This window comes from Entelurus aequoreus, linkage group LG07, assembly GCF_033978785.1.
Source record: "Entelurus aequoreus isolate RoL-2023_Sb linkage group LG07, RoL_Eaeq_v1.1, whole genome shotgun sequence".
NCBI lineage: Eukaryota > Metazoa > Chordata > Actinopteri > Syngnathiformes > Syngnathidae > Entelurus > Entelurus aequoreus.
In genome coordinates this window covers 24,151,157-24,173,235 of record NC_084737.1, presented here as the reverse complement: position 1 = coordinate 24,173,235, position 22,079 = coordinate 24,151,157, and the positions used below count along the sequence as shown (strand labels likewise).

The 22,079-nt window shown below is 41.3% G+C and overlaps 1 protein-coding gene across 3 annotated transcripts in view; it reads right to left on the bottom strand.

The window, feature by feature from the left end:
- LOC133653551 (zinc finger protein 260-like) overlaps window positions 1-22,079 on the bottom strand; it is a 107,300-nt gene that overhangs the window by 63,672 nt on the left and 21,549 nt on the right. For 2 of the 3 annotated variants that reach the window (XM_062052960.1, XM_062052959.1), the window contains exon 3: window positions 4,951-5,217. In XM_062052960.1, coding sequence (XP_061908944.1) covers window positions 4,951-5,217 — 267 coding nt within the window. Of the gene's footprint in view, window positions 1-4,950; window positions 5,218-14,228; window positions 16,838-22,079 lie in introns of those variants that run through there. The other variant, XM_062052958.1, reaches the window with a different exon arrangement.

Below are 22,079 nucleotides of genomic sequence, written 5' to 3'. Positions count from 1 at the left end.
ATCACGGATTTGTATTTTAAACCACCTCGGATACTATATCCTCTTGAAAATGAGAGTCGAGAACGCGAAATGGACATTCACAGTGACTTTTATCTCCACGACAATACATCGGTGAAGCACTTTAGCTTCGGAGCTAACGTGATAGCATCGGGCTTAAATGCAGATAGAAACAAAATAAATAAGCCCCTGACTGGAAGGATAGACAGAAGATCAACAATACTACTATCAGGAGACACCGAACCAAACACTGGACCTGTAACTACACGGTTAATGCTGTGCCGCCTGTCGAAGCCTAGCAATGCTGTTGCTAACAACGCCATTGAAGCTAACTAAGCTACGGGACCTCGTCAGAGCTATGATAAAAACATTAGCGCTCCACCTACGCCAGCCCTCATCTGCTCATTAACACCCGTGCTCACATGCGTTCCAGCGATCGATGGCGCGACGAAGGACTTCACCCAATCATCGATGCGGTCGGCGGCTAGCGTCGGATAGCGCGTCTGCTATACAAATCAAAGTCCTCCTGGTTGTGTTACTGCAGCCAGCCGCTAATACACCGATCCCACCTACAGCTTTCTTCTGTAGTAGAATTTCTGACCTTTGACCTTTATTTCATGTCTGTCAAGAATGTATGCTCATTTTGATTTCTCTTCTATTCTGTGTCCCCGGCCGGGTGTGGGACAAAAGTGAATTTTAAGTCATGCCAACCTGTCCACAGAATGTGTTGACTGTCTAAAGGATTCGGGTTGTTATGGAACAGATAGGGAAAACAAAAAAGACATTGACGCACTAACAAGAGAGATAAGAAAGGGATAAAGTGAAACGAAGAGAGTGTTTTGGTAGCCATTATTCCATGCTGTCGGGCGCGCCCGGGGGAAAACTTTCTGTGTGCTCGACAACTCAACCCAACCATTGTACCATTTGATTATGAGTAAAATAAAACTTTTGTGTTAAATCTACTTTGGTTCTCATTGACAATCTGGACTTTCCTCTACACTTCTTTGCAGTCTCCATTGTTCATCAAACAAATTGCAAAAGATTCACCAACACAGATGTCCAGAATACTGCGGAATTTTGCGATGAAAACATAGCTGTTTGTATTGTGATACAATGTGTCCGAATACTTCCGTTTCAACCATTGACATCACGCGCAAACGTCATCATACATAGACGTTTTCAACCGGAAGTTCCCCGGGAAATTTAAAATTGCACTTTATAAGTTAACCCGGCCGTATTGGCATGTGTTGCAATGTTAAGATTTCATCATTGATATATAAACTATCAGACTGCGTGGTCGGTAGTAGTGGGTTTCAGCTGTTGCTGTTGCTAACGACGCTGAAGCTAACTTAGCAACTTAGCAACCGGACCTCACAGAGCTACGATAAAAAATTAGCGCTCCACCTACGCCAGCCAGCCCTCATCTGCTCATCAACACCCGTGCTCACCTGCGTTCCAGCGATCGACGGCGCGACGAAGGACTTCATCCGATCACAGATGCGGATGGCGGCTAGCGTCGGCTAGCGCCGGCTAGCGCGTCTGCTATCCAAACCAAAGTCCTCCTGGTTGTGTTACTGCAGCCAGCTGCTAATACACCGATCCCACCTACAGCTTTCTTCTTTGCAGTCTCCATTGTTCATTAAACAAATTGCAAAAGATTCACCAACACAGATGTCCAGAATACTGTGGAATTTTGCGATGAAAACATAGCTGTTTGTATTGTGATACAATGTGTCCGAATGCTTCCGTTTCAACCATTGACATCACGCGCAAACGTCATCATACATAGACGTTTTCAACCGGAAGTTCCCCGGGAAATTTAAAATTGCACTTTATAAGTTAACCCGGCCGTATTGGCATGTGTTGCAATGTTACGATTTCATCATTGATATATAAACTATCAGACTGCGTGGTCAGTAGTAGTGGGTTTCAGCTGTTGCTGTTGCTAACCACGCTGAAGCTAACTTAGCAACTTAGCAACCGGACCTCACAGAGCTATGATAAAAAAATTAGCGCTCCACCTACGCCAGCCAGCCCTCATCTGCTCATCAACACCCGTGCTCACCTGCGTTCCAGCGATCGACGGCGCGACGAAGGACTTCATCCGATCACAGATGCGGTTGGCGGCTAGCGTCGGCTAGCGCGTCTGCTATCCAAGTAAGTCCTCCTTGTTGTGTTGCTACAGCCAGCCGCTAATACACCGATCCAACCTACAACTTTCTTCTTTGCAGTCTCCATTGTTCATTAAACAAATTGCAAAATATTCACCAACACAGATGTCCAGAATACTGTGGAATTATTAAATGAAAACAGAGCTATTTTGTATTGGCTTCAATGGGCTACCGATACTCCTGTTTCACTGGCTACGTCACGCGCATATGTCATCATCCAAAGACGTTTTCAACCGGAAGTTCAGCGGGAAATTTTAAATTGCACTTTATAAGTTAACCCGACCGTATTGGCATGTGTTGCAATGTTAAGATTTCATCATTGATATATAAACTATCAGACGGTGTGGTCTGTAGTAGTGGGTTTCAGTAGGTCTTTAAAGTCCATGCTGGAGTTGGGGGTAATAGAAGAATCCCACAGGGCGTGGTGCAGTCCCATCGTTCTGGTAGGGAAGAAGGATGGGTCTGTGTGGTTCTGTGTGGAGTACCGCAAGGTGAACGAAGTATCACATTTTGACGCTTACCCAATGCCTCGGGTCGACAAGCTCCTGGATCGGCTGGGTACTGCTCGTTTTTTAACCAAGGACTACTGTCAGATTCCCTTGTCACCAGAGTCCAGCGGAAAAACGGCCTTTTTCCACTCCGGAATGTTTGTACCAATTTGTGACACTTCTGTTTGGCTTTTTCGGTGTACCGGGTATTGCGACCTCACGCTGCATACGCGGCTGCCTACCTGGATGACGTCATCATCTAGAGTAGCAGCTGGGAAGAACACATGCGGCGGGTGGGAGCAGTGCTCGAGTCTCTGAAGCACTCTGAAGTGTGCAGCTGGCCGGAGGGAAGTACAGTATCTGGGGTACCACTTGGGAGAAGGGCAGGTGCGGCCGCAGGTAGACAATCCCCAAGACGAAAAAAGAGGTGAGGCAGTTTTTGGGTCTGCAGGTTAATACCGGAGGTTTATCCCCCGGTTTGCGGACCTGACCAGCACAATAACTGACCTCACCCAAAAGGGTGCTCCAGATCTGGTCCAGTAGACGCAGCAGTGCCAGCAGACGTTTGAGAGGGTTAAGAAGGCCCTCTGTGAGGAGTCGGTCCTGCACCTGCCTGATTTTTCTCTCCCGTTTTGTCTGCAGGCTGACGCGTCGAGCAGAGGACTGGGAGCGGTTTTGTCCCAGCAGGGGGAGGGCGTCGACCGACCCATCCTTTACATCAGCCCGAAGCTATCCGAAAGGGAGGCCAGGTATAGCACAGTGGAGAGGGAGTGCCTCGTCATCAGGTGGGCGGTCGGGACCTTCCGATACTACCTTCCGATAATATTTTGATATTGACACATCTTATCTCTGCATATTTTACAAGAATATCCTTATGAGTAGGGCTGGGTGATATATCGATATACTCGATATATCGCGGGTTTGTCTCTGTGCGATATAGAAAATGACTATATCGTGATATTCGAGTTTACGTTATCACGCAGTTGCTTTTAGTTGCGGGCATTACACTACAGGCTCTTCTCACTCTTTCTTGTCTCTCCTTCTCACAGAGACATAAAACAAGCGCACCTTCTTACATATGTCACATGTGCAGCACGGCGTCCATCGTCTGGCGGTGGTTTGGCTTCAAGCGGGAATATGTTGAACATTTATGCTGCAAAAGCGTTGCTACAAAAAGTAGCATTACTGCTAATGTGTAAAATCATTTGAAAAGTCACTCGCTAGAGAATGAAGAGTGCTTGAAACTCTGCATGTCAACATCTCCATCACCAGCATCAAAATATAAACAAATGTATCTAGTCGATACTACTATGATTACATCGATATGTTTTGGCATCACAACATCTTCTTTCGTTTTTTTTTAAATGTATATTACGTTTATAAACTCAGGAAATATGTCCCTGGACACATGAGGTCTTTGAATATGACCAATGTATGATCCTGTAACTACTTGGTATCGGATTGATATCCAAATTTGTGGTATCATCCAAAACTAATGTGAAGTATCAAACAACAGAAGAATAAGTGATTATTACATTTTAACAGAAGTGTAGACAGAACATGTTAAAAGAGAAAGTAAGCAGATATTAACAGTAATTGAACAAGTAGATTAGCAATTCATTTTCTACCACTTGTCCTTAATAATGTTGACAAAATTATAGGTAGATAAATAACACAATATGTTACTGCATATGTCAGCAGACTAATTAGGAGTCTTTGTTTGTTTACTTACTACTAAAAGACAAGTTGTCTAGTATGTTCACTATTTTATTTAAGGACTTAACTGCAATAATAAACATATATTTAATGTACCCTACATTTTTTGGGCTGATTTTAACGTGTAGCAGCGGCAGCTGAACTCAATGTGACAACGTGTCATAGTTACGTCAGACAGCTGGAACTAAAAATACAAATAGTTGTGTCGTTAGTCCAGAATCTTCACGGTCCTCATGGATGACATAATTAGGAACCAGTACTAAAAAAAAATGGTACTTGGTATACATCCCTAATCTTCACATCTAAACCTTTGAAATATGCTGACATATGTGCTGCTAAAGGTAAATAAACAGTAGCCATATTGAATGTTTGCCTTCATTTGACCACGTGAGGTAAGGAGGACGGCCTCTCTGTCACATGGTTACAACCCAGCAATTACATTGTTGACGATTGATGAGCATTCATTTTTAAATGGTGGTGTTAAAAAGCAAGTATATCTCTATCTTTAGTCATAAATGTGGCCCCCGGATGAACATGTGTCACAAACATTGTATTAGATACGTGGATGTTGTGCTTACTTGGACTGTGATGGAGCTGTGAGGAATCAGGTGGTTTGTCTTCATGGTCTTCAGTCTTCACAGAGACAAGAGTCAGTAGAAACTTGGTGAGATCAGCCTCCTCCTGCCCTACAGGACACTCTCCCTCCTCTTCCTCTTTAAAACAGGGGGGCTGTGGATCCTCCTCGTCCCCTTTAAAATGTGAGGGCCGTGGATCCTCTGAAGTGAGACAGTCCCCCTGCAGATGAGGGAGACATTCTTCTTGGTGTCCAATCAGCTGATGGATGTCTATAGGACACAAAGAAAACACATTTTTACTCCTACATGCTCAATATTAAATCGTACATGAAATAATGGGCTGTGGCTAGTGAAAATGTTATTAATCAAGTGTTCTACTGGAAATGTTTTCGATTAATCGAGTAACTGGATAAAACATAGCTTGGTTAAAGACAAATTTAAGCGACTATAAAACATTTCACTTAATAATGAACGGCCAATTGGTTTGAGATGGTATGAGATCAAGATGTCATCTTTAGAGGCAGACATTGATGGAATCCATTGAAAGAATCACAGACGCAATTGATAATCATCAATATGCAATTGGCATCTTCATTGACCTCAGAAAAGCTTTTGACATTATCAATCACAATATATTAATTAATAAACTGGAGAAAATTGGTATAAGAGGTATGGCAATAGACTGGATAAAAAGCTATTTGGACAGACGGGAACGGTTTGTGAAGCTGGGAAACCATAGCTCAAATTGCTTGGACATTGCTTGTGGAGTCCCCCAGGGGTCAGTATTGGGACCAAAACTTTTTATACTGTACATAAATGATATTTGCCAAGTATCCAAGTTGCTGTCTATGGTACTTTTCGCAGATGACACTAATGTATTTTGCTCTGGTGATGATCTAGATACATTACAAAAGAACATAAATGAAGAGTTGTATAAACTGAAATTATGGTTTGACTGGAACAAATTATCTTTGAATGTGAGCAAGACCAAGTTTATGTTCTTTGGCAGGTTCAGGTTAAACACACAGTTAAAAATAGAAATTGATGGGGGGGCTATTGAGCAAGTGCACAAAATCAAATTCCTTGGTGTAACAATTGACGACAAGCTCAGCTGGAAAGCACATATTACACATGTAAAATACAAAGTAGCAAGAAGTATAGCAGTCATAAACAAAGCAAAGCAGGTTCTGGATCATAAGTCACTCCACACTCTCTACTGTTCTTTAGTCTTGCCATACTTAAACTACTGTACTGAAGTCTGGGGTAACAATTACAAAAGTTTGTTACAGTCACTAATCATTTTACAAAAAACAGCAGTAAGGACCATTCACAAGGTCGGCTATCTGGAACACACCAATCCACTATTTCTACAGTCTAAATTATTAAAATTCACCGACATCGTCTCATATTAAACAGCAATAACTATGTACAGGGCTAGGAACCACTTGTTACCACTGAACATTCAAAACATGTTTAGTGAACGTGAGGGGGGGCATAGTTTAAGGAGAGAACTCAATTTTAAAATTCAGATGAGAAATTCCACCATGAAAAGTTTTCGCATTTCCATCACAGGTGTCAAGTTGTGGAACAATCTGAGCGAAGTACATAAGCAAAGTCCAAGCATCAATGTTTTTAAAAGAATGTACAAAAATATATTGTTCACAGGATATAATGAACTGCACTAAGAGTCAGTAGGTTTGTATGTGTATGTATATGTATACACGCTGTTGTGTCACATTCATAGTTACTTGTTAAATGCATGTTGTAGATATATATATATATATATATATATATATATATATATATATATATATATATATATATATATATATATATATATATATATATATATGTGTACATACTTAAATATGTATATGTATTTATATAACATAACATTTTTATATACTATTATTATTATTATTATTATTATTATTATTAATAAACATACAGTAAGTAATAAGAGGGGTGGGAGTACATAAGTTTTTACTTCTTCTCACTCCTTTTCGGATATGTTTACATTAATGTTTATTTTAATTTCTTGTTTCTTTTTGCTTTTTATTGTTACTATTATTATTATTGTTTTTGTTATTCATTCTTGAATGGCTTTTTTGTTGTTTTTTGCAAAATGTGTTTGTTTTTGTTTTGTCTTCATATTCGAAATAAACATGAAAGAAAGAAAGAAGAAAAGAAAGATCAGGCTTTGTTTTTTCGACAATCACTGCCACATTGATGGCTGCACCAACGAATACGGATATGAAGGAAATAACAGGTCAGTATAGCTTTTACACAAACAAAAAACTTGTCAAACCTGCCTAGGTGTACAGCGTCAGTTACCGTGGTAACTGACTGACTTTGTCTTACCTCTCTATATCTGGAGGTAAAACTCTGAGCTTTACATACTCAGGAGTTTGCACTCAACTTGCTCTCTGGAATATCCCCCTGGTAACTGTGTGAGTTTTGTGTAAACATGTTGATACACATTGTTACAAACTGAGAGGAACATCAACCTCTCATAAATATTGTGTGTCTGAAACTGTCTCGTTTTTATGAACAATGTGAAACAATCAGTGCATCATCCTCACATGACAATTAATCTTCCTATAGACAATCTATTTAAGAATAGTGTTCATAATAAATATAAAGTTAGTAAACATGAGAGTAAGAAGTAAACAAACCTGTTCTGTGTAATACAACTTGATGTTTTTGATGTTGTCGCTCCTTCTCCTCTTTTGTTGGACAAAGTTCCTCCTTGTACTCTGCTACCACAACACTTTACACTCACACTTGATCTCTGCTTAGCAGAGGTGTGGACTCGAGTCACATGACTTGGACTCGAGTCAGACTCGAGTCATGAATTTGATGACTTTGGACTCGACTTGACAAAATGTAAAGAGACTTGCAACTCGACTTAGACTTTAACATCAATGACTTGTGACTTCACTTGGACTTGAGCCTTTTGACTCGACATGACTTGCTACTTTCCCCAAAACCCAAAGATTAAAAAGTTATTTGGGAGCGCGCCGCTCCGTATTTTTCCCTTTCTTCGTCTGTGTCTATCAGCGTGTTGTTCCTGTCAGCTGGTGTGCTCTCACTACAACAGCCAATCAAATTAGATCTACGCTGTTTTCATCCCACAGCTCTCATCCAATCAAATTGCAGGACAACCAATGAAGAAGAATTGTCAAACAATGCGGCAGTGAGAAACAATTATGCCAAAGTTAATTTCGTTCGGGTATTAAAACTACGACTCGGTCAACAAAAAACGAATAGCCCTATGCAAATCACGCGGTTCGAATATTACAGACGGAGACGTAACTACTTCCAACTTCGTTCGACATTTGAAGTTGCACAAAGAAGGGTAAGTTTTGAATGTAAGCTAACGTTTATTGGCTAAGTAACGTGACTTTTATTTGCTGTGTAGTTAAATCAGTGAGGCTGTAAACTCACTGCTAACGTTATAACCATAGACATCTTATAAGTAGACGCTGCATGGAGCGCTACTGCCTACAGGCGCAGACGAGACGCGGGGCCGCCATCTTGGAGTGGTGATCCGCTCCACTAGTGCAATTCATTTGGCAGGAGCAATGAACTGTCAGCGCATTTAATTAATCTTACCTCACTGAATACCACAGATTTTCACGCGCTTTTTTTGTCATACGTGTAGCTATGATAAAGGACACATGTTTTGGCGTGTTTTATTATTCATAGATTGCTTAACAGTAATATAATATTCTTATACAGACGTCCGAGATCAAAACTGGGAATATAATCCCAGAGAAGGGGGAAAAAACGGTCAGCTATTTTTAAATTGAAGAAACAATATGATTAGGTTATATAAACATGCGTATATCCTACATAAACAATGTATGAATACATTATATATCTATATATCTTATAGACTGTATCTCTGTTGCTGCAGCAGCAGAGAGTTTATTCTGTCTTGACACTTTGTATTGATATTTTCTATTACATTCTTCCCTTAAATGATAATGTTTACAGTGATTGTTATATATGTATTTTTTATGTATGTCGCTTTGGATAAAAGCGTCTGCCAAATACTTAAACATAAATAAACACCTGAAAGTCTTTATATCAGCTAAAACCACCAATCTGTTTCACTGGATTTAGAATAAAACCAAATGCTGTCTTACCCAACAATGTTAGTATTTGAATATTGTTACTTGAAGACTTATTCCTGGTTACAATTATACTGTTAAGAAAGTATTGTCTTATATTTTGCCTAAAATGAGAATGCATCATAATCAGGGGCGGCTGGTGAATTTTGTTTTAGGTGGGGATGAAAGTTTGTAAACCAAACCCCTGTAGGGGGGTCATCCTCCCCCAGAAGATTTATTTGTGATTTTCACATACAAATATTGAAGATATTTGCTCCTTCTCAACTCTGTGGTAATATTATTTTCATAAAATACAACCAATAGTATGTTAATGTTAAATCTTACTTGTGAAAAGTAATCCCCCGATTCCTATTTTCAACAGTCCGCTCATTTGAGTAGGAAAACGCTGAACACCAGCCCGGCATCTTTGTTTTCTACCTGTCAACTGTCAGTTTAGGCTGTTCGCCGGCTCCTCATCACCACTTCAAGATGGCAGCCAAATTGCCAATGATGCGTCTAGTTATAAGATGTCTATGGTTATAACGTCATTGCCAACACGGCAATATGTTGCATCCACTGCAGTTCGCTACCTTATTCATACTTTTTCTCAAGTGATTTTTTTAAGCAGGGTTGCATGAGGTACCTACAGTAACGTTGCGTTAGTCAATGTATCGCACACAGTAACGTAACGTTAGACGGCGGTCAGCAGCACCACATATTTTAGCCACCTACAAAAAGACAAACATAGTAAAATAAAGGTCAGTTAAAATGTATACTATATTAAAAATATATGTACATATTGCATAGGGCCCTGACATCTAAAAAGTACAACTCTGTTCATTATTTTGTTCACATATTTGTTATGTTTTTCATGTGTACGCACACATAAACACACATACCGTATGAGATGAGATCAATGAGATAAGATAAGAACAGGATAGAAACTGCTGTGGAACTAGTTACAATGCAATATGCCATGGAAATACAATGTTAACACTTTTGTACAAATAAGTACAGTTGCACTTGTTTTTTCAAATGGGTTTATTCTGTAAAGGAATGAGTTAAATGTTTAAAATAACTGGTTAATAGTGCTATTATGAAGTGCAATGTCAGCACTATTTTTTTCCTGCAATTTCAAATGCACTTGTTTTAATAAATAAATACAGCGTTTTAAAAGCATACACAATCTGTGTAAATATATTAGTCTGTGGTTAAAAGGACTTGAAAGGACTCGAAACTCAAAATGCAGGACTTGGGACTTGACTTGAGACTTTCCAGTCTTGACTTTGGACTTGACTCGGGACTTGCCTGTCTTGACTCGGGACTTGACTCGAGACTTGAGGGCAAAGACTTGAGACTTACTTGTGACTTGCAAAGCAATGACTTGGTCCCACCTCTGCTGCTTAGCGATGTGTTTTGATCACTTCCGCCCCTCTTTGTTAGCATCTAAGAAGCTAAGCTAGCTCGAGAAGCATCAAAGTGCGCTCAGACTAATATAACCGGTTATTAACGATGTTTACTCTATTTAATAGAGTCTAATAAAGGACATATATGTGTACATGGACGCACAGATTAAGAACACTGAACTGTGACGTCTTCTCCGTCAGACGCCATCTTGCTTTAACCTTGCCGTGTTCGGTTCACGCGCAGTGTTGTCAGATCTCGCGAGAGAAGCAAGTAACCAGCTCTTCCCCCCACCCCCGGTACAACTATTTCAACATTCTGAAAATAAAAGTAAACTTGTCCATTTTACATTTTCAAAACAAAGACATGCAACTTATTTTCGTAAAAATATTCAAATATTTAACAATGTATTGAAATAAAAAAAAGAAACAAAATAAATATTACACTCATGATATTATTGTTGTCTTTGATGATAATCGTTTTTATAATGTATTTTAGAATGTGGGAGGTTTTCATGTTCTTTTTAAATTTCCTTAAGCATTATATATATATATATATATATATATATATATATATATATATATATATATATATATATATATATATATATATATATATATATATATATATATATATATATATATTAGGGCTGTGAATCTTTGGGTGTCCCACGATTCGATTCAATATCGATTCTTGGGGTCACGATTCGATTCAAAATCGATTTTTTTTTTTCAATTCAACACGATTCTCGATTCAAAAACGATTTTTTCCCGATTCAAAACAATTCTCTATTCATTCAATACATAGGATTTCAGCAGGATCTACCCCAGTCTGCTGACATGCAAGCAGAGTACTAGATTATTGTAATAAGCTTTTATAATTGTAAAGGACAATGTTTTATCAACTGATTGCAATAATGTAAATTTGTTTTAACTAGTAAATGAACCAAAAATATGACTTATTTTATCTTTGTGAAAATATTGGACACAGTGTGTAGTCAAGCTTATGAGATGCGATGCAAGTGTAAGCCACTGTGCCACTATTGTTGTTTTTTTATTTTTTATAAATGTCAAATGATAATGTCAACGAGGGATTTTAATCACTGCTATGTTGAAATTGTAACTAATATTGATACTGTTGTTGATAATATTCGTTTTTGTTTCACTACTTTTGGTTTGTTCTGTGTCGTGTTTGTGTCTCCTCTCAATTGCTCTGTTTATTGCAGTTCTGAGTGTTGCTGGGTCGGGTTTGGTTTTGGAATTGGATTGCATTGTTATGGTATTGCTGTGCATTGTTTTGTTGGATTGACTAATTAAGAAAAAAAAAAAAAAAGTAAATAAATAAATAAAATAAAAAAATCGATTTTTTAAAAATTGTAATCGATTCTGAATCGCACAACGTGATAATCTCGATTCGAATTCAAATCGATTTTTTCCCACACCCCTAATATATATATAAAATGACAGAATTTAACAAAAAAATAATTGGTTTACATTTTCCTAGTAGACATAACAGTTTGACAGCATTCTCCAATGGAACATTCTGGAGAAACATCCTGGATTTATTTGGATAGAAGTGAGTAACAAAGGTAAACTTTTTGAATGATTTAACTTTATTTGTGATGATTTATCTCTTATGGTCTGTCCATTTTTTTCCAAATTAATTTGAGGGAAGTTGTTACCGCCTGCTGCCACCTTGTGGTTTGTATTGTCAGTTTTCCTCTTTTGGTGCAGTTGACCTTGTACTTACATTTCTCCTTCCTCCTAGAGTTCCTGTGTTCCCCTTGTGGGCGGAGTTGTGGGACGTGCAAAGCTGCTTCCAATTGACCCCGGTGCTACTTAAAGGCCTACTGAAATGAAATGTTCTTTTTTAAACGAGGATAGCAGGTCCATTCTATGTGTCATACTTGATCATTTCGTGATATTGCAATATTTTTGCTGAAAGGATTTAGTAGAGAACATCGACGATAAAGTTCGCAACTTTTGGTCGCTGATAAAAAAGCCTTGCCTGTACCAGAAGTAGCGTGACGTCACAGGTTGAAGAGCTCCTCACATCTGCACATTGTTTACACCAGCAGCGAGAGCGATTCTGACCGAGAAAGCGACGATTACCCCATTAATTTGAGCGAGGATGAAAGATTTGTGGATGAGGAAAGTGAGAGTGAAGGATTAGAGTGCAGTGCAGGACACCAGGGTGTATCTTTTTTCGCTCTGACCATAACTTAGGTACAAGGGCTCATTGGATTCCACACTTTCTCCTTTTTCTATTGTGGATCACGGATTTGTATTTTAAACCACCTCAGATACTATAGCCTCTTGAAAATGAGAGTCAAGAACGCGAAATGGACATTCACAGTGACTTTTATCTCCACGACAATACATCGGTGAAGCACTTTAGCTTCGGAGCTAACGTGATAGCATCGTGCTTAACTGCGGATAGAAACAGAGGAAACATGCCCCTGACTGGAAGGATAGACAGAAGATCAACAATACTACTATTACTTCTACTATCAGGAGACACCGAACCAAACCCTGGACCTGTAACCACACGGTTAATGCCGTCCAGCCTGGCGAAGCCTAGCAATGCTGTAGCTAACGACGCCATTGAAGCTAACTTAGCTACAGGACCTCGACAGAGCTATGCTAAAAACATTAGCTCTTCACCTACGCCAGCCCTCATCTGCTCATCACGACACCATGCTCACCTGCGTTCCAGCGATCGACGGCGCGACGAAGGACTTCACCCGATCATCGGTGCGGTCGGCAGCTAGCGTCGGATAGCGCGTCTGCTATCCAACTCAAAGTCCTCCTGGTTGTGTTGCTGTAGCCAGCCGCTAATACACCAATCCCACCTACAGCTTTCTTCTTTGCTGTCTCCATTGTTCATTAAACAATTTGCAAAAGATTCACCAACACAGATGTCCAGAATACTGTGGAATTTTTCGATGAAAACAGACGCTGTTTGTATTGGGACACAATGGTGTCCCAATACTTCCATTCAATCCGTGACGTCACGCGCAAACGTCATCATACCGAGACGTTTTCAGCCAGATATTTCCCGGGAAATTTAAAAATGCACTTTATAAGATAACCCGGCCGCATTGGCATGTGTTGCAATGTTAAGATTTCATCATTGATATATAAACTATCAGACTGCGTGGTCGGTAGCAGTGGGTTTCAGTAGGCCTTTAAGCAGCACCTTGACAGCTGGATGGCACTCGGCGATTCCACTCCACCCAGTTGATTCTATGCTTTGAGTATTTTGCTACCTTTGCCATTCCCAGTGCCATCCATCTTGGTGTGGTTTTGTAGTGTTCACGTCTTGTAACTCCAAACCAAGTTGAGTTTATTTTTGTATATAAGTAGCTTTTGTTCTTTTTTCCACAACGCACATTTTGTCTTCTCTTTTTCGCACCGTCGTTTTTTGCTACCTCCTGTTTGGATTGTTTTTGTGAGAAGTTTTCCGCAGAAAAAGAAGCAATTTACTCAGCGTCCTGCGCATCCTTGGGTTCCTCTTTACTGTGTTGAACAGCACTCTGACAGAAGGAGTTTCTCCAAAACGCAACACCCTTTGGCGGACAAGTTTGTGATTAAAGGCTATACATATAAAATGAAAGGGACAAGTGGTAGAAAAATTGGATGGATGTACAGTAAAGCTCTGTGGGATGATGTACATTATTGACTTTTCCCTAACATTCCAAACTTTCCCATGTTTTCTGAAATTGATAATAATTGAGGGATTCTTAAAAAAACAATTGTCGTGTAGTTTTTTAATAAGAAATGTAGATTAAAAACAAAACTATCCTTCATAATCTTCCACATTTAATGTTGCCATTTTCTCTAATCTACATATTGCATAAAGGGGACATACATATAAAACAATATTCATATTACAAAAGAGAGTAATAAAGGTAATTAAAATAATGGATTATTGAGACCCAACCAATGATTCATAAAGTCACACATTTTAAAAGTGAATGATCTTGTATAAAACACAACTGCTCAAATGATGTAAAAGTAAATGATAATATGCTCCCAGAAGTGGTCCAGAAGATGTTTCAGATGTGAACCAGTAAATATGAACTAAGAGGGATTTATGTGTACTCAAAAGCAAAGGTATGAACACATGTAAAACAAATATGTACATCATATAAAGGAATTAATCTATAACATCAATAATAATTAAAAATGATTTCTGAATATCTCTATACACATAAAAAGTATTTGTAACATGTTTTGTCCTTTTTATTTTCACCTTTACAGTCAAAATGTTGTGTTCATTTTTAAATAAAAGTACACAATGTTGTATATTAAAACATGTACTTGACTGAAAAAATGCAATAATCTAAAATATGTAATCTATAAATGTTAGGATCTATGTGCTGATGTTGTTAGAAGGTCAAAGTTAAAGTTTTGACAGTTTATTTCAAATCCTGCATCTTCATTTGCTGCTGCTGTTCTCACCAGCACACTTACCTGGTACTTAGAAGATAATCTTTCACCACACACACTGCAACTCAACACTTTCTCACCTGTGTGTAGTCTCATGTGTACTTTCAACTGCGGACTTTGTATAAAACTTTTACAACATACTGAACATGTATAATGATTTTCTCCAATGTGTGTTCTCATGTGTACCTTCAAAGGGCTTCTTCGAACAAAAGCTTTACCACGTTCTGAGCAGAAACAACGTTTTTCTCCAGTGTGTGTTCTTTTCAACACTGACGTTTTACAAAACCTTTCCCGCAGATTGAACAATATTTTTTTTTCCTCCAGTGTGAGTTCTCATGTGTACTTTCAAAGTGCTTCTTCGTCCAAAAGCTTTACGACATTCTGAGCAGGAAAAAGGTTTTTCTCCAGTGTGTATTCTCATGTGTGCTTTCAAATGGTGATTGCGAGTAAAATCTTTACCACAGATTGAACATGAAAAAGGTTTTCCTCCAGTGTGGGTTCTCATATGTAAATTTAAATTTGTATTTGTTACAAAACTTTTTCCACATTCTGAGCAGGAAAATGGTTTTTCTCCAGTGTGTATTCTCAAGTGTGTTTTCAAATGGTGACTGTGAGTAAAATTTTTACTGCAGATTGAACATGAAAAAGGTTTTCCTCCAGTGTGGGTTCTCATGTGTAATTGTAAATTTGTATTTGTTCCAAAACTTTTTCCACATTCCGAGCAGAAAAAGGGTTTTTCTCCAGTGTGTATTCTCATGTGTGTTTTCAAATACTGCCTACGAGTAAAATCTTTACTGCAGATTGAACATGTAAAAGGTTTTTCTACAGTGTGTGTACTCATGTGTGTTTTTAAATAGTTCCTTCGAGCAAAATCTTTACTGCAGATTGAACATGTAAAAGGTTTTTCTCCAGTGTGTGTACTCATGTGCGTTTTCAAATCGTGCCTTCGAGCAAAATATTTACTGCAGATTGAACAGGAAAAAGGTTTTTCTCCAGTGTGTATTATCATGTGCACTTTCAGATTACCACGGTATTTAAAAGTTTTGTCACAGTGAGAGCATGTGAAGTGTGTGTTGTCAGTGTGACATGTCTTATCTTTAGAGTCTTCATCATCAGTGTCAGAAGAATGTGATGTTGTGTCCTCACTATCTGATATTGGAGCTAAGAGCTTGTCTGCTTGTGATCCTCCACAGTGGTCTCCATCAGCTTCTGTTGTCATGTGTTGAGTTGAGCTGCTGCTTGGAGGCTCCGCCTCTCTCTTCTCCTCACTTTCACTTTTGACCTCATCATCTTCACTCTTTACAGGGACACCAGTTACTGGCATCTTGGTGACATCAACCTCCTCCAGTCCTTCAAGATGCTTTCCCTGCTGACTGATGCTGTGTTCCTCCTCTTCTTCTTTAATGTGAGGGGTCAGTGGGTCCTCCTCTTCCTCTTTAAAATGGGGTGTCAGTGGGTCTTCCTCTTTCTCTTTGATGTGAGGGGTCAGTGGGTCTTCCTCTTTAATGTGAGGGCTCAGTGGGTCCTCCCATTCCTCTTTAATGTGAGGGGTCAGTGGGTCCTCCTCTTCCTCTTTAATGTGAAGGGTCAGTGGGTCTTCCTCATTAATGTGAGGGCTCAGTGGGTCCTCCTCTTCCTCCTTAATGTGAGGGCTCAGTGGATCCACCGCTTCCTCTTTAAAATGGGGTGTCAGTGGGTCCTCTTCTTCCTCTTTAAAATGGGGTGTCAGTGGGTCCTCCTCTTTCTTTTTAAAATGGGAGATCAGTGGGTCCTCCTCTTCCTCTTTGATGTAAGTGGTCAGTGGGTCATCCTCTTCCTTTTTAAAATGGGGGATCAGTGGGTGTTTGTCTTCCTTTTTAATGTGGGAGGGCTGTGGCTCCACCCTGAAGCTCCACTTCTGTTGCTCAGGGAGAAGATGTTCTTCACAGACGTCAGCAGGACACAAGAAGACAAACGTGTTTTAGAAACATCCAGCTCTGCTAAGTCACACAATGCATTCAGTACCGTATTTTCCGCACCATAAGCCGCCCCGTGTTATAAGCCGCACCTTCAATGAATGGCATATTTCAAAACTTTGTTTACCTATAAGCCGCCCCGTGTTATAAGCCGCACCTACGCTACGCTAAAGGGAATGTCAAAAAAACAGTCAGATAGGTCAGTCAAACTTTAATAATATATTACAAACCAGCGTTCTAACAACTCTGTTCACTCCCAAAATGTAATGTGCAAATGTGCAATCACAAAAATACTAACACTCAAAATAGTGCAGAGCAATAGCAACATCAATAACTCAACGTTGCTTGAACGTTAATGTCACACAACACACAAAATAAACATTTAAAACTCACTTTCTGAAGTTATTACTCATCCACAAATCCCTCAAATTCTTCTTCTCCGGTGTGCTTCACTTGTTTTTTGACACCATCTGTGATGTGGACGCGCATGCAGTCATAGATCAACAGGGACGGAGCTGCGTGAAAAAAGTCACCCGGTCTCTTCGCGTAAACTTCTATCAACCACTCGCTCATCTTTTCTTCATCCATCCATCCCTTCGAGTTAGCTTTTATGATGACGCCGGCTGGAAAGTTCTCTTTTGGCAAGGTCTTCCTTTTGAATATCACCATGGGTGGAAGTTTCTGGCCGTTAGCATGGCAAGCTAGAACCACATTGAAGGACGACTTCTCATTCCCTGTGGTGCGAATATTCACCATACTTGCTCCCGTTGTATCCACAGTGCGGTTCACAGGAATATCAAAAGTCAGTGGAACCTTGTACGTGTGTCTCTTAGTAGGAGCCATTTTGTGGTCTTTACAGAAACACACAAATTAAATGAAATGTAATATCCGTGCGCTTCTTCTTCTACGGGGGCGGGTGCTCACCTTGGCGGTTGCTTACAGTAGAAGAAGAAGCGCTTCTTCTTCTATGGGGGCGGTTGCTTACCGTAGAAGAAGCAGCGCTTCCTCTTCTACGGGGAAAAAAGATGACGGCTGTTTACCGTAGTTGCGAGACCTAAACTTTATGAAAATAAATATTAATATTAATCCATATATAAGGCGCACCGGGTTATAAGCCGCACTGTCAGCTTTTGAAAAAATTTGTGGTTTTTACGTGCGGCTTATGGTGCGGAAAATACGGTACTTTTACATGTATTTAGGGAAAAAAAGTTAACGTATGAATTGTCTTGAAATCTCAGTGACACACAAACACACTGCTCTTTACAACATTATTCACAGGAAAATAATAACCAACCAGGACGACATAACTTTTTACTATGGATAGACGATATGGTCTAAAATTAATTTTGCGATATATTATTTCATATAAAATTACTAATAGAACCATTTTAAAACAGGCTACACAGACTCCCAATTTAGTTGCTGAAATATGCAGTAAAAATATTACATAATTTCCAGTATTATTTTCTCAAAGAAAGTAACCAGATATTAACAGTAAATAAACAAGTACATTAATAATAATTGTTTCGACAAAATAATACAATTAGAAATGACACAATATGTTACTGCATATGTCACAGGCCGGGGTCTGATCACCCCTGGCAGGGTCGCCCGAGCGAGGGTGTCTGATGATTAAAGACCCGAAACACCCTATGACCCCGGGTTTATCACTGATGACATGTCCAAGCATCACCGTGAGGTGTATTCAAGTTCTATCACATCTGGCTGAGTCAGTGACCTCCAGGAAAGGCTGGATGACGTCCACGAAAAGAGTGGTGACAACTGGAGAGACAGTGGACACCCCGGAGAGATGGCAATCGGGGTAGGGAAGGCCAGCCCCCTGACCTACAGCTCCTGCGAGGGGGCACCCAAATCTTGCTACGAAGAACCCTACAGGAAAATATCCCCAGGGATGCCCGAGAGGGGGGGAGGATGAGCATCCCAACCGGACGGATTTAATGGTTATGACCCAAGCAAATGGACAACGGATTACGAGCGCAGTCTGCATATGCGTCAAGGTCTGCAAGAACTCGAGAGGTCTGAAGATCCACCAGACTAAGATGGCCTGCCTTGGGAGGGAACAAGTGAAGCGACGCTCAAAAACGGCAGCCGATGCAACAGTTCCTGTTGTGCCTGCTGCAGAACCTGGTCAGACGGAGGAGGAGCCAGGTCCGGAGTCTCCCCACAGTACCCTGAACCTCCAAGCAACACGTTTCCCCCCACCAAGCAGAAAATCGGAACACCGCTGGGTGAAGTGGCCTGCCGCTAACAGCAAGGAGTGGACCAAGCTGGATGAGGAAGTAGATGAAACCCTGGAATCCATTTCGAAGGGTGACGCTGACCAGAAACTCCAAACCATGTGCTCCCTCATAATGAGCATAGGAGGTGAGCGTTTTGGAGTGGAACAGAAGCAAGGAGCAGCTAGAAACCCAGCAAAACTCAATAGGCGGGAAGTCAAGATAAGCGAGTTGAGGCAAGAACTCAAATCCTTAAGATGTCAGTTTAAGGCAGCCAAGGAAGAGGAGAGAACTCCTCTGTCGGAACTTACTAACATCGTAAGGAAGAAGCTCATCACGTTGAGGAGGGCCGAATGGCACAGAAGGAGGGGAAAGGAAAGGGCACGGAAGCGAATCGCCTTCATTGGCAACGCCTTCACCTTCACAAAGAGGCTTTTGGGCCAGAAGCAAAGTGGTCACCTCGCTTGCCCTGTAGAAGAGATTGATCATCATCTCAATGCCACCTTCAGTGACTTTTCAAGAGATCAAGAGCTTGGCCCTTCTGAGGCACTGGTGACTCCAGCAGATCCAGTGTCCCATTTCAACAGTGACAAACCCACCCTAGCAGAGGTTAAGGAAGTTGTGAAAGCTGCAAGATCTGGTTCGGTTCCCGGCCCCAGCGGTGTACCCTATAAGGTCTACAAGCAGTGTCCACGGCTCCTCAGGCGTCTGTGGAAGATCTTGAAGGTGATTTGGCGGAGAGGGAAAGTCTCTGCCCACAACTTCCAAGCAAGAGTCTCCTCAAGCCAAGTAACATCTGCCTGGCACCGCCTGGAGAAGGGCATAATCACTGGTTGTACAATCTCAGTGTCACTCTTCACCTTGGCAATGAACATGATTGTCAAGTCTGGGGAGGTTGAATGCAGAGGGACAAAATCAACATCTGGGACCCGGCAGCCCCTCATAAGAGCTTTTATAGATGACTTGACAGTGATGACTACATCCATGCCTGGGAGCAGGTGGCTCCTCCAGGGGCTTGAACGGCTCATCACATGGGCAAAGATGAGCTTCAAGCCAGCAAAGTCCAGGTCTCTGGTCCTAAAGAAAGGTAAAGTGGCCGACCATTTCCGCTTTACAGTAGGAGGGTACTTGATTCCAACGGTGACCGAAAGACCTGTCAAGAGCCTGGGCAAGATCTTTGATAGCTCCCTGAAGGACGCAGTGGCTTTGCAGCAGACAAAGAGCGACCTGACCTCATGGCTCACAGCCATCGACAAATCTGGTCTCCCAGGAAAGTTTAAAGCCTGGATGTACCAACACGGAGTCTTGCCTAAAATACTCTGGCTTCTGTTAATCTATGAGGTGCCAATGACAATGGTTGAGGTACGAGAGAAGACCATCAGCCAGTTTCTAAGGAGATGGCTGGGGCTCCCTAGGTCCTTAAGCAGCATTGCTCTTTATGGCCATTCCACCAAGCTGCAGCTCCCTCTCAGGGGACTGTTGGAGGAATTCAAAGTCACCCGCTCCAGAGAGGTAATGATGTACAGGGACTCCGCAGATGTCAAGGTCGCCTCGGCAGGAATCGTTGTTAAGACCGGGAGGAAGTGGCAGGCACAAGAAGCCGTAAGCAGAGCAGAGTCGCGGCTGAGGCACAAAACCTTGTTGGGTACTGTGGCAAAGGGGAGGGCAGGCCTCGGCAGCTTTCCAAAGCCACGCTTGGACCGGGCCCGTGGCAAGGAGAAGCGCCAACTGGTCCAAAAGGAGATCCGTGCAGAGGTGGAGGAAGAACGTTGCTGCCGGATGGTCAGCATGTCCTAACAAGAGGCGTGGACAAGTTGGGAGCATGCAGAACTTCGAAAACTCACCTGGGCTGAGCTCTGGAGAGCTGAACCTCTGCGCACAAAATTCCTCATACAGTCTGTGTACGATGTCCTCCCATGCCCCGCCAACCTGCACATCTGGTGCCTAGCAGACACTCCGGAGTGCAAACTGTGTCAGAGGAGGGGCACCTTGGAGCACATCCTGAGCTGTTGCCCAAAGGCACTAGTGGAGGGGCGGTATCGCTGGCGCCACGACCAAGTTTTAAAAGCCCTGGCGGATTCTATCTGCGCAGCGATACAAAATAGCAAGTCCCAGGCCGCCCCGAAGCAGTCAATCACCTTCATCAGAGCAGGACAGAAGGCAAACCGCCAGCCCAACTTCTCAGGAAGGCTCCTGGCCACCGCTCGTGACTGGCAGCTCCATGTTGACCTGGGAAGGCAACTCAAGTTCCCGGCCAATATCACTACCACGTCACCCCGCCCAGACATGGTGTTAACACCGTAGTCAACCAAGCAAGTGGTGCTACTGGAGCTGACTGTCTCCTGGGAGGAACGAATTGATGAAGCAAATGAGCGAAAGAGGGCCAAATACGCTGAGCTCACTGCAGAGTGTCGGAGTACCGGCTGGAGAGCCCGCTGTGAACCAGTTGAAATTGGGTGCAGGGGTTTTGCTGGTCACTCACTACAGAGTGTGTTCAGAATCCTTGGCATTAGAGGACGGCAGTCGAGAAAAGCCACCAAGAACATCCTAGAGGCCGCAGAAAAGGCCTCCCGGTGGCTGTGGATCTGTAGGGGTACTACTGTTCTACATCACGTGGAAGTGTCATGTCATGGGGTTGGTGTGCTTTCAACTAGGGGTGTGACGATACAGTCAGCTCACCAAAGGATACTTGATATTGGCTTTAGGAGAACGAGACGATATTTTGGTGGTTAACATGATTCTTACTTATATGTGTACTTCATGTGTATATGAATGTACTTTCCCTTGTGTGCTTAGTTTTACTGTAACTTTATTGTGGATAATATCTATAAACAACCTCAATTGTTTTTCATCTTTAATTTGAAGGACTGTTTACTTATCTGACAAATTCAAAGGAAACTGCAGTTTTTTAAAATGTCGCCTAACATTCACAATCCTTATGTAAGACACGTTTTACATTTTATGAATTCT